Source organism: Notamacropus eugenii, chromosome 1 (genome assembly GCF_028372415.1).
Source record: "Notamacropus eugenii isolate mMacEug1 chromosome 1, mMacEug1.pri_v2, whole genome shotgun sequence".
Lineage (NCBI taxonomy): Eukaryota > Metazoa > Chordata > Mammalia > Diprotodontia > Macropodidae > Notamacropus > Notamacropus eugenii.
Genome location: NC_092872.1, coordinates 420,972,623 through 420,985,316, shown reverse-complemented (window position 1 = coordinate 420,985,316; position 12,694 = coordinate 420,972,623). Strand labels below are relative to the sequence as shown.

Below are 12,694 nucleotides of genomic sequence, written 5' to 3'. Positions count from 1 at the left end.
TAAATCACGAGCAACTAAACTCAGATTAACTTCCCTAGTGTGAAAACAGGTCATAAGGGCAAAGAGTTCTACTGAAGTCATGCTTCTCAATTTGGATAATGAAGGATCTGAAAAGATGGAGACAGGCTAGAATGCTCCAACAAACATAATGTACCTCAGAAAGGATAAACATAAAAGTATGACTAGGTTCAAATAACACACTCTACAAGTATGAGACTGGAGAGGTGTAGTTAGATGACAGTACACTTAAAAAGAACCTGGAGATCTTAGACGACTATGAGCCCAATGACTCAATAGTGTGATAACCATCAAAAAAGCCAACGCTACTTCTAGCTGCATTAAGACAGGCACAATATTTAGAATCAAGGAGGTGATGATCCTGCAGCACTCAGCCCTCATCAGACCATAGCAGAGCGCTATACTTAAGTTCTAGTAACTCCATTTTAGGAATGACAGTGGAAAGAAGGAGTATGTCCAAAGGAGGATGACCAGGATGGTGAAGGACCATGAAGTCCAGATAAATCAATAAAGCATTCATTGAGTACCTTCTATGTCCTAGGCATGCTCTACGTGCTAGAGAGGACTATAAAGAATGAAAGAATTCCTATCCTCAGGGAGCTTAACTTCTAACAAGGGAGACAAAAAGTATAAAACATAAATATGAACAGGATAACTATAAAGAGAATTAAATCAATACAAAGTGAGAGGAAGTGTGGTATATGTAGTAGTTAACAAGTTGTTCTCAGAGTCAAGTAATCCTGGCTTCAAGCCATTTAAATTCTTCTTTCTGTAGGAACCTCTCCCACCCTGCCAAGACAATAAAAGTTACAGAAACTGGTAGAGGAAATGCCTCACTGGTAGCTCCCAAACAAATGAAATTACAGGTAGAATGAACTGATGCTACGTAAGCAGAACTGGGAGAACCCTGTGCACGGTAACAGCAGCACTGTGTGATGATCAACTACGACAGACAGCTCATCTCAGCAATAAATGATCCAAGAGAATTACAAAAGACTCATGATGGAAAATGCTATCCACAACTATGGAGTCTGACTGCAAATTGCAGCACACTGTCTTCACTTTTGTATTTTTTCTTTCTCATAGTTTTTCCCTTTTGTTTGGATTCTTCTTTCACAACATGATTAATGTGGAAATATGTTTAACATGACTGCACATGTATAACCAATTTCAGATTGCAAGCTGTCTTCAGGAGAGGAGAGGGGAAGGAAAAAGAAAAATTTGAAACTGAAAATCTTATATCAAATGAATGTTGAAAACTATCTTTACATGTAACTGGAAAAAATGAAATAAACTTTACCAAAAAAAAAAAAAAAAAAAGGAAAAAATCCTCATCCCCAAATACATAGAAATGAAATGGAAGGTCATGTGTGAAGAACAGAAACACCAGTTTAAATGGATTACAGACTGCCAGACAGAAAGAAAAGCATAATAAGGCTAGAAAGGTAGGCCAGGACTGGGTTGTGAAGGGTTTTAAAAGCTAAATAGAGAAGTTTCTATTTTATCCTAAAAGCCACTTGAAGTTGACCAAGTTAAGGAGACATCTATACTAAAGAAAACCAACATGGCAGCAGTGTACTGGAGACACTGGAGTGAAGAGATATTGAAGCAAGGAGGCCAATAAGGAGACTGGCGCAATAACTTAGGCCAGAGATGATGAGTGCCGGAGCTAAGGTCTTAGCCACAGAATTGAAGAGAAAGGGGCCAATGCAAGAGATATGTCAAGACAGAAACAAGATTTGAAAACTGGATATATGGGGTGAAAGACAGTGAAGAATCTAGGATAATGCTGAGGTTATAAACTTGAGAGACTAATAAGAGCAGTACTTTTGAGAAACAAAAACCTGCAAGAGAAATAGTTGAGGGAAAGGGGGCAGAGGAGACAAGCTATGTATTGGACGTGATGAGTTTGAGATTTCTTTGGGATACAGAGTTTGCTGTCTGACAGGTAGAATTTAGGGGAGAAATGAGAACTAGACGTACAGATCTGAGAGTCTTTTGCAAAGACACAATAATTAAATCTATGGGAGCTGATGGAGTTACAGAGATAGTGTATAGAAAGAGAAGTCTCAGCACAGATCCTTAGGAAACACCCACAGTCAGTGGGGAATGATACAGATGATGAGTCAGCAAAGGAGACAGAGAAGTAGTTAGACAAGTAGGACAACCAAGAAAGAGTGATCACAAAACTCAGAAAAGACAAGAGTATCCAGGAGGAGAGGATGGTCAAGAGTGCCAAATACAACAGATAAACTGAGAAGGATGGCCACTGAAACGAGACCATCAGTTAGGACGATTAGTTTTGGAAACTAGGACTGCAGCCTGAAGGGATGAAGGTTCTATGGAGATGTGACAGTCAAGCACTTGATGATTAGGCATGAGGAAAGAAGGATTAGGCTTGTTCCACCGGGTCTCATGTGAGAACTATGAGCAACACTTGGAAAAGTTGCAGATTAAGATCTGATTTAAAGAAAGATTTCTTAACAAATAAACTATCCAAACATTACAAACTACATTATAAAGCTGAAGTCTTCAAAACTATTTTGTACAAGTCAAAATACAGAAAAGCATATCAGTAAAACATATTGGATAAGAAATAATAACCAAAAACAGTAGCTCAGTTTTTGAGACCCCCCCAAGAACACAAATTACTACAGTAATGGCTTCCTGGACAAAAACTTCTATAAAAACTGGAAAGCAGTTTGGCAGAAATTAGGTTTAGACCAACGTTTTATACCACAATCCACATTATAACAAATATTTTCTTCAAAAAGAATAGGAAACATTGATTCTAATTCTTCTATACAACATGACTAATGTGAAAATACATTTAAAAAGATTGTACATGTAGAGCCTATATCAGGTTGGACACCTTCCTAGGGAAGGGAGGTAGAGAAAATTTAAAACTTATGGAAGTGAATGTTGAAAACTAAAAAGAAATTAATTTATAAAATATAAATATATGAAAGCACCAGATGATATAATAAAGAATAAAAATGACTATATTTTAACAGACAGGAGAAGACTTATCATGGGAACTGGCATTATCCTGAATTTTTAGTAGACAAGAAAAAGATAGGGTACACAATTATGAAGATGTTGAATTATTTAGACAAGTTATTGAAACATTTTAAAAATAGGAAAAAACAGAAATGACATCAACATTTGCCTATAGTAATTATATCCAAAAATTAAACCAATGCAAATTAATTGCTACTTACAAGACCACCAAAAGAGCACCAGTGCCTCAGTACAATGATGTCAAAGTCAAATAGAAGGGGATCCTTGGAGTCACATATTGACTTAGAAAACCACAAATTAACATTATTTGTGTTGTCTTTTAATCTACTTTGCTAAACATTTCCTAATTACAGTTTAATATGGTTCCAGTTCCACCCGTCTCTGTGTTTGATACCTTTGGCTTAGTCAGCAAGCATTTGACTTATCTAAACAAAATAATCCTAAGGATATTCAGGGATAAAAACAGAAAGATGGGTTCAAACCTAAGAAAAATGGACAAGATTTGTAACAACTATTAGAACAAATCTGTTTTCTGCATCAAGCAGACCCACCACAGTCTGGTCCATAATGTCACAGTTCCTGAAGTACTTTAGAGAAAGTAAAAATGAGACTAAAAAGAGCAAAAACAGGAAAAGAAATAAGAAGGAATCAGGTATGTATAGAGGCCATATGTGCTAGAGGCCATAAAGGAGGGAAAGAAACCAAAGGCATAGAAAATTTGGGGCCTTAATGGTAGATAAAAAAATTAAAAAGTGACTAAAAGAATATCAAAACTACCCATCTTTATACCCAGTCTCCATCTATACAAAACCTTTATTAAGAAATATCTCGTCGAGTAATGTTCTTGCCACTAGGAAATAAGAAATACAGGTGAAGGGATATAGAAAGTTATCTGGCCCTACAGGACAAAAGAGAAGATGGAGACAAGGGCAGAGAGGGATGATAGAAGAGAGAGCAGATTGCTCATAGGGGCAATTAGAATGCTTGGCATTTGGGGGGGGAGGGGACAAAAGGGGAGAAAATTCGGAACCCAAAATTTTGTTAAAATGAATGTTAAAAGTTAAATAAATAAACAAACAAACAAACAAAAAAAGAAATATCTCATATAACTGGTATCATACTGCCTGCCTTCTCAATGGGTGTGGAGAGGCTGGAGGGAGGGAAAGAATTTAGAACTCAAAATTTTAAAAAATGAATGTTACACATTGTACAGTAAGAATAATACTGTAGTATAATCAACTGTGAATGTCTTCACTCTTCTCAAAATACAAGGATCCAAGACAATTCTGAAGGACTCATGATGAAAAATGCTATCCGTCTTCAGAGGAAGAACTGATGGAGTCTGAATGAAGATCAAAGCAAATTTCTTTTACTTTCTTTATTATCTTTGGGAGTTTTTTGGTCTGCACTTTCTTTCACAACATGACTAATATGTAAATATGTCTTGCATGATCGCACATGTATAACTTATATCAAAATTGTTCACTGTCTCAGGGAAGGGAGAGAGGAAATGAAAGAAGGGAGAGAATTTGGAAGGCAAAATTTTAAAAAATGAATGTTAAAATTTTTTTTACATGTAATTGAAAAAAATTTAGAAAGTTATAAAATGAGTATTATAACTAAATAGAAAAATGAATTAATTTAAGAAAAAAAGAGAAGTACCTCTATGCAACTAAGGACATCCTTGATGAGGAAACAATTAGACTTTCTCCATAAGTATTCAACAATAGCCCAAGTCTTTACTATTTCACCACTGAGTGAAATACATAGAGAGTATGCAATTCCGTTGTACTTACTATTTGTCAGCCAATAGTCAATTCCGTAGGACTTTGCCAGACAAGGGATAAAACCAGGAGGCACATGCTTGCCAAAAGTATTTGCCTTTTTGACAGGAGATTTAGCACAGAATTCGGGTCAAGGAAACACTTCCTATGGATGTTGAGATCCTCAAGATACTTTTAGGCATGATACTGCACTGACTGTATCAAGGCACCGTGGAGTCTCCTGGAAGTGCTCTACTGTTACTCAAAGGAGCTTAACTGGTCCATCAAAACAGGAAAGACCAAAAAGATAAAATCTATCCATTACCCTGATTCTAACATGTATCTAAATGGACACCCTGTAGACCTTGTCCAAGAGTTTTTATATCTGGGACAAACAATACAGACAGACAATGAACTGGGCCAAGAGCTGAAAAGGAGGAGAGCGTATTGCACTGTTTGCAGGAAACAGCAAAACATTTCTCCTGACCCTAAGCTTCCCAGAATACAAAAGCCTGGTTTTTAAATACAAACATTTTACTGATCTTGCTTTATGGCCTCTGAAGAACTAAAGAAAAGCATCACACAGAAGGCAATGGAAAGGCCCATGATGTGTGTGAAGAGAATGACCATACAAACCATGAGAACTTAAAAAGCAAAAATGGGCATAACAGATATCATGACGGGCTAGACATGCAAGACTGAGGGATAACAGGCAGACGACCAATTATATACCCTTGACATATAAAGAGAAAGCAAGGAGGGCCTTTAGCATGGTGCATGGACTCTTTATGATGAACTTTGGGCAGGACCATAGACAAAAGCAGCAAAGGATGGACAGATATGCCCTGACTTCTCAAAACAGATATGCAAACTGAATATAAAAGGCTGCACCATTAAAAAAATTTTTTTAAGAGTTCAGGCACTTTTTCACAACTATGACCACAGGGAAAATTCTTAATTGAACAAGGAAAGCGTAAGATAAGCCCTTGAATGAATAAAATCAATGAAGACAGAATTAGAATTGAAAAATTAGAGTAAGAAATATGTTTGCCTTGATTGGGAATGATATCCAAAATATAAAAAGACTAGACACAAATACATTTATAAATGGCAAAGGCCATTACCTAGGGGAGGAGTGGATTTTCCAGAGAATCTCAAACCATAAATGACCACATGAAAACATATTCAAATCACTAATAGCAAGAGAAGTGCAAATTTAGGCAAGTCTGAGGTTTTAACTCCCACCTGACAAATCAGCAAAGATGACATAAATGGTTAACAGTGTTGAAGGAACACTGATGCATTGTTGGTGAACTGTGAAATGAACCAAATGTTCTGAATAACAATTAGGGACAATCCAAGAAAAGTAATCACATCCTTTCATCCAGCTATTCTAATTCTAGAGCTATACCCTAAGGAAGGCAGACAGAAACAAAGGTCCAATATACACGAACAAAATATTCATAACAGCATCCTCTGAAGCAGCAAAGAACTGGGAACAAAGTGGGTACCCATCCATTGGGAAAAGACTGAAAAAATGATGGAAAATGAATTAAGAGACTGTGAGTGTATGGTAGGAAATGACTAACAGGACAAATTCAGAGAAATGTAGGAAGGTTTATATGAACAGATGCAGAGTGAAACAAGCAAAATCAAGAGAACAACGCACATAATGCAATTTAAATGAAAATATCATTCAAAGGAAATCCAACTCTGAGTAAATGGAGAAAAAAAGTTTTTAAACTAACAGATAGTGAAATCTACCTCATCTCTAGCGGAAAAAAAAAAGTATTTGGTACAGAAAACTGTTGTATACAATGTCGGATATGATGATTAATCTGGATGTTTTTATTTAATTGGTTTTGTCACAAGGAAAGAATCAAGAGAGGACAGAGAGGTATGTGTAAAAGAGCTAGGCTATAATGACAAAAAGCATTAATAAAACATTTTTTAAAAGACAAAAATCACTTAAAACTATACAAAAAGTGGTGTCTAAAAAGGTAGGATTCCCCCTCAGAAGAGGTCCTCAAGCAAAGGCTAGATGACCCTTTGTCAAAATGCTGTAACAGACAATTTTTTAAGGAATGAGTTGAACTAGAACGCTTTTGAGGTCTCTTCCAACTCAAATTCTCTAAAAAATTAGCCACATGTGATGCTGCATACCCATAGTCCCTATTGCTGGGAAATCAAGGCTGATGGATCACATCAGTTCCAAGATGCATTAGGGTAAAAGTAAACTGAGTGTCCAAACTAAAGGGAGAGAGTGGAGGAAGAGAAACACCACAGGACCATCTAAGAAGGGGCAACCCAGTTCAGGTTAGAAAAACAGAGCAAGTTAGAGCTTTGGTGCCAATCAGCAGCAGAATCAAGGCCAGGAGGAAAGGCTGATACACTTCAGTCTGGATGAGACAGAGAGCTAGTCTCAAAAGGAATGAATGAATGAGTAAGTCAATGAATTAATGAACAAACAAAAAATAGCAACAGCTTGTGGTAAAGATATATTTGCTCAAGTACTCATCAAATCTAAACCTCAGTAACCTCACAAATTTAAAACAATGACTAGAAATTCAAAGGAGCTCTAAGGAATTTAGTACTACTAAACCTACATTCTCCATCATCCACTCCCTGAATAAACAAAAACCTCAACAGTGGCTCCAAATCCAACCTGGTTCAGAGTATTTTAGACCAGCAGGGAGGGTCACATATTAGATATCCCTTAAAGCTAATCTCTCAGTTTTTGGCCCCGGTGAACTGACCCCTCAGGGTTTCCAAGGTAACAACAGATCACTTCCTTGAACAATAATAGGGAAAGTCAACTACCTAGACCAGCACCAGAAAAGGCAAGTGGAACAGTAAATCTGGATGGCTTCTGTTCAAAAAGACCAGATGATGACTGGCTTTCTTAGAATAGATCAGGCCTGCACAACATATGGCCCGCAAGCGGTATATGGTATAGGTCTGTTTTACATCCTTCACATTTTTCCGCAGGCCGCCCAAAATCCTTTGGTGGGCTGCAAGCAGAGCACAGGCCACATGTTGTGCAGACCTGGAATAGATACCAACCTTGGTAGAGTACAATGGGCTTCTCCTTTGAAACGGATAATATATTTCTATTAATGCAGCTTAGAATCAAATTAATTTTGTCAGCCTTGCCACATGTTGACTCATATTGTTCTTACATGTAGTCAACTGAAATCCCCAAGGTCTTTTTTTTTTTTAAATCTTTACTGATAACTTTTTGGTTTTCATATCACCAAATTTTCTCCCAGGATCCCTTTCTCCTACTCTCCCAGAGAGTCATCCTATATGATAATTTTTAAAGGAAAAAAAAAAGGGGGCAAAAAGTCAGCAAAACAAACCAACAAGGCTGAAAATAAATACAATGTTCCACACACAAGGACCTCCCACTTTTTTGAAAGAGCTTCCAGGTTTTTTTCCTACAAATTCCCCCACCTCGGAGTTAGGCAGCCTATTTTTAAAAAAACTGAAGTACATAGGACTTTACATTTATACCTATTAGATTTCATTTTATTACATTCTACCCATTGTCCTCAACGATGAAATTCTCATTCTCCCAGCCTACCCAGGTTGGAAACTCAAAGTCATCCTTTCATAGAATCACAGACATCACAAAACTGAAAGGGACCACCCAGGTCATCTCAGTAGTAGTGGTAGTGTTTTTCAGTCACATCCAACTCTTCGTGGCCCCATTTGGGGTTTTGTTGGCAATGATCTAGAGTGGTTTGCCATTTTCTTCTCCACCTCACTTTTCAGACAAACAGCAAAGGGACCTGCCCAGGGTCACACAGCCACTAAGTGTCTAAGGCCAGATTTAACCTCAAGAAGAGTCTTCCTGATTTGAAGTCCAGTGAAGAGTCTTCCTGATTTGAAATCCAGTGTTCTATCTACTTCACCACCAAGCTGTCCAAAGTGTTATAGAAATGTCAGCTATTCTCACAGTCTCTCTCTGCTGTTAGTATTAAAATAATGTCACAAGTAAAGGATTCAATCATAATGCCACAAGTAAAGGATTCAAACATTTGAATGCTGTCTGATGAGGGATGCTGTGCTGGGTGTCACTCTGACAACATAAGAAACCAGTCTTCCAAAATAACAGAACCAGCAGGGTTCCTTTGTCTGATTTATAGAACCAAGACACTCTTTCCCCTGAATTCTCCCTATGACAACTGCTCTGTGTGACCCCATATACCTCCTCACAACCTAACACTTTCTTCTTTCTCAACTATTTCTTTAATCAAGAAACACTGAAAAGTCAGGAGTGCCCTTGGGCTCTCTGCTCTACCACGTATTGCTCACAAGACCCTGGGCAGGTCAGGTCACCTCTCCCAGGACCTCAGTTCCTTCATCTATAAAGTAATGCTAAAATCCCAACCCTGCCTCCCTCAAAGGCTGATGGAGGACGAAAGGAAACGAGAGAAGCAATAGCATTCTGTAAACTCAAAAGCCAAAAAAATGCAAGGGATCATTTGTTTTTACGTTCTAAGCATAGCAACCACAAACAAAACCAAACATTCAAATACACAAATAAAAATTTTGAAAAATGAGGGTACATGAAGCTACAAACTCCTGCTATTAATGTAAGGTATTATCATTACCGATTCTATGAGATCCAAGGCATCTGTCAAGTTTGGCATTGTCGCTGGACACAAGAAGTTAGCAGCCTCCACCACCCACTTGTACGGGGAGCCAACTTCAACTGGGGAATCCTCAGACTTCAGTTCCTTAAGACTCTCCTCCATGGGATCAGGGATCAGGTGTTTGACTGCCTCCTCCTGAGACCCCTCCTGCTGCTCTACAGAGGGGGTTATGATCTTAAGACTTGATGTTGCCGCTACCTCCTCCTCACTGACTTCTTCCTTCACTTCCATGACCCCAGTGGACCAATCAGTAGTAAGGTTCTTCTATTTAAAACAATAATTAGGGAGGAGAGAGGAATCAAGATTACACAAAGGAAAAAAAAATTGTTCATAGTAAAATAAATAAAAATAGCAGCAACAAAATCCAGAAACAAACAAACAAAAATGCAGAGGAACAGCACAGTTACTACCCTGCTCAAATTAACAAAGGCAATTTTTCTCTTTTCTTTTCCCTTTTCATTTTTTGAGATCCTATCTCAACCAGGCTGGGAGTACAGGGGTACCCCTCATGGGTCTGAATCCATTCCTGACTGGCAGAGACGCTTTGACCTGTTCCATTTCAGAAGCCGACTGGTTCGCTCTTCCTTAGGAAGTCCTGTGATTCCCCCATTCCCCCAGAGACTCACAGTATTGGTGCTATACATAAAAAGGACACCCAGCTACCAAGTTCAAGAGAGTCATCAGCTTCAATTTACCTAGTAAAAGAGATCACAGGCATACATCATCATACCCAGCCATGAAGGCACTGTTTAAAACACTGCAATCAACTAGGAGTTTATGGATTTCTATATGATCATTTATGCTATTTATTTGCATGCTTCTGTTAGTAATAAGTTTGCAATTTTTAAAAAAGGGCTAAAATGAAAGAGTCCTACTGGACTGAATAGTTTCCTTGTGAGAACAGCAGTCCAGATTTGTCTTTCTTATGCACAAGTATAATGCCATCACTCTACTGTCCAAAACCCTTCAATGGCTCCACAATGCTGTGTTTAAAAATCAAACTCACTGGCCTGGTACTGAAGGACCCCATCCTGGATTACCACCATTCAAGCCTATCCCATCCTTTCCCATCCTAGAGCTGCTGCATTCCCCATTGCTTAAAATCCTCTCCAATACCAACTCCCTCACACTGCTGGCCTCCTAAGTAGTGTCTCAAGGTCTAGTTCAGATGCTACCCGAGTCATGAAGCATTTCCTGATTCTAACCTCCCATTTAAAATCGATCTTGCCTTATCTGATCTCAAAGCACTTTTATCTCACTCTGGTTGTGGTGGTGATTGTTGTACCCCAGCACCTAGAAAAGGACCCAGCAAGGAGAAGGGGCTTAATAAACATTTGCTGGATGACTACTCAATCAGAGGATTTAGGAATGGAAAAGACTTCAGGCATCCTCTAACCTAACCAACCCATTTTACCATGGGAAAATCAAGGGTTAGAGAAAGAAAAACTGACCTGAAATAACCCAAAAGCATTTACTGCTTGTCTGCTATATCTCAGGCACTGGGCTAAACACTGTGGATACAAAGACAATAGCAAACAGTACCCACCCTCCAGGGGATTACACTCTAATCAACCAGCTTTAGTTCTTCCTAAGAAAGTGGACCTAAAGGACTTACCTGGCTCTCTGCTGAATGGACACTCTGCCCCTCCCTGTCCTCCACTTCCACTAGCAGGTACACAGATTTAGGGTCCTTAGTCTCACTCAGGAAGCCCCCAGTGTCCACCTTTCGTTTGATGGTAGAGTTCCAGTGGTTCTTCACTGCATTGTCAGTCCTGTCAAAGAGATTAGTGACTTTTTATAGTCTGGTTGGGACCATTCTTATTATACAGCACAAAGTTGCTCAGAGTATAGAACCCTGGGTATTAATGTGGGGTGCCCACTGATCTTAAGTGACTGCCTGGTTCTGATGGATTCACAGAAGCATTCTATCCGAGGACAATTAGTACCTATACTATATAAATTAGTCTCAAAAACAGAGAAAGAAAGCATACTACCAGTTTCCTTTTATAAGAAAAGTACAGGGACAGCTAGGTGGTACCATAGTGAGTAGAGTTATGTGGCCTGGACACAGAAGACCTGAGCTCAGATCTGGTCTTTGGTACTTACTAGTCGTGTGACCCTGGGCAAGTCACTTAACCCCAATCTCCTTTCCTCTCATGCCCCTCCAAAAAGAAAAACATAGTACTAATACCTAAGCCAGAAAAGGATGAAATAGAAAACTATAAGCTGAGATGATTAATAAATATTGATTCAAAATTATTAAATTAAATCTCACGAAACAGGCCACAGTGATTCATCTAAAATATCATTCATAGGACTAAACTGTATTTATACCAGAGATGCTAGGATGGTTCAACATTAGGAAAACAATTAACATAAAAATATTAAAAACAAGAATATCCCAAACAGCATGATTATCTCAATAGAAGCAGAAAAGACTTCTGACAAAACCCATCTTTTACAGGAAGACTTCCCCAACGCCTCCTAATTCCAGTGCCTTCCCACTGTTAATTATTTCTCATTTATCCTACATATGGCTTGTTGGAATATATCTGTTTGCATGCTGACTCCCTCATTAGACTGTGAGCTCCTGAAGGACAGAGATTGGCATTTGCCTCCTTTTACATCCCCAGAACTTAGTACAGTGCCTGGCACATAGAAAGTGTCTAATGTTTGTTGAATGATTAAGTATCAAACTCATTTATGGGGAAAAAAACACCTAAAAAGTAGAATAATATAGAATAATATAACACAAATAACATATAAATAAGTTATAAATATTGTTTATATTATATATTATGCATATATTTACAAATAAATATGTAAATAAAAGTATAACATAAAAACTGTTTGCCTACAAAGAAAAACAAGCATCATATGTAATAGAAATTAGAATTTTCCAGTAAATACAAGAGTAAAGTAAAAATGCCAACTATACCCACTAATATGTGATATAGTTCTGGAAATCCTAGCAAAAACAGTAAGATAAGAGAAAGAAATTAAAGGCATATAGATAGGTAAAAAGATAAAATTATCTCTATTTGCTGGTCATGGGTATTAATGGTTATAATAGCATTATATAGAATGGGTATAACGGTTATGGGCATTAATATATGACGGTTTACTTAGAAAATCCTAGTGAATTAGCAAAAATACTAGTTGAGGCAAAATTTTGCAAGCTACAAAATAAAACCTCAAAAATAAACAGCATTTCTATATACTAATTATGAAAAA

General features: G+C 37.8%; 1 protein-coding gene across 2 annotated transcripts in view; it reads right to left on the bottom strand.

Annotated features, from left to right (window-relative positions):
• The window catches only part of MYBL2 (MYB proto-oncogene like 2), a 49,176-nt gene that overhangs the window by 18,265 nt on the left and 18,217 nt on the right, over positions 1-12,694 (bottom strand). For both annotated transcript variants that reach the window (XM_072631463.1, XM_072631464.1), the window contains exons 6-7: positions 11,076-11,232; positions 9,419-9,724 (exon numbers count right to left, since the gene is read on the bottom strand). In XM_072631463.1, the coding sequence (XP_072487564.1) occupies positions 9,419-9,724; positions 11,076-11,232 (463 nt within the window). The remainder of the gene's footprint in view (positions 1-9,418; positions 9,725-11,075; positions 11,233-12,694) is intronic.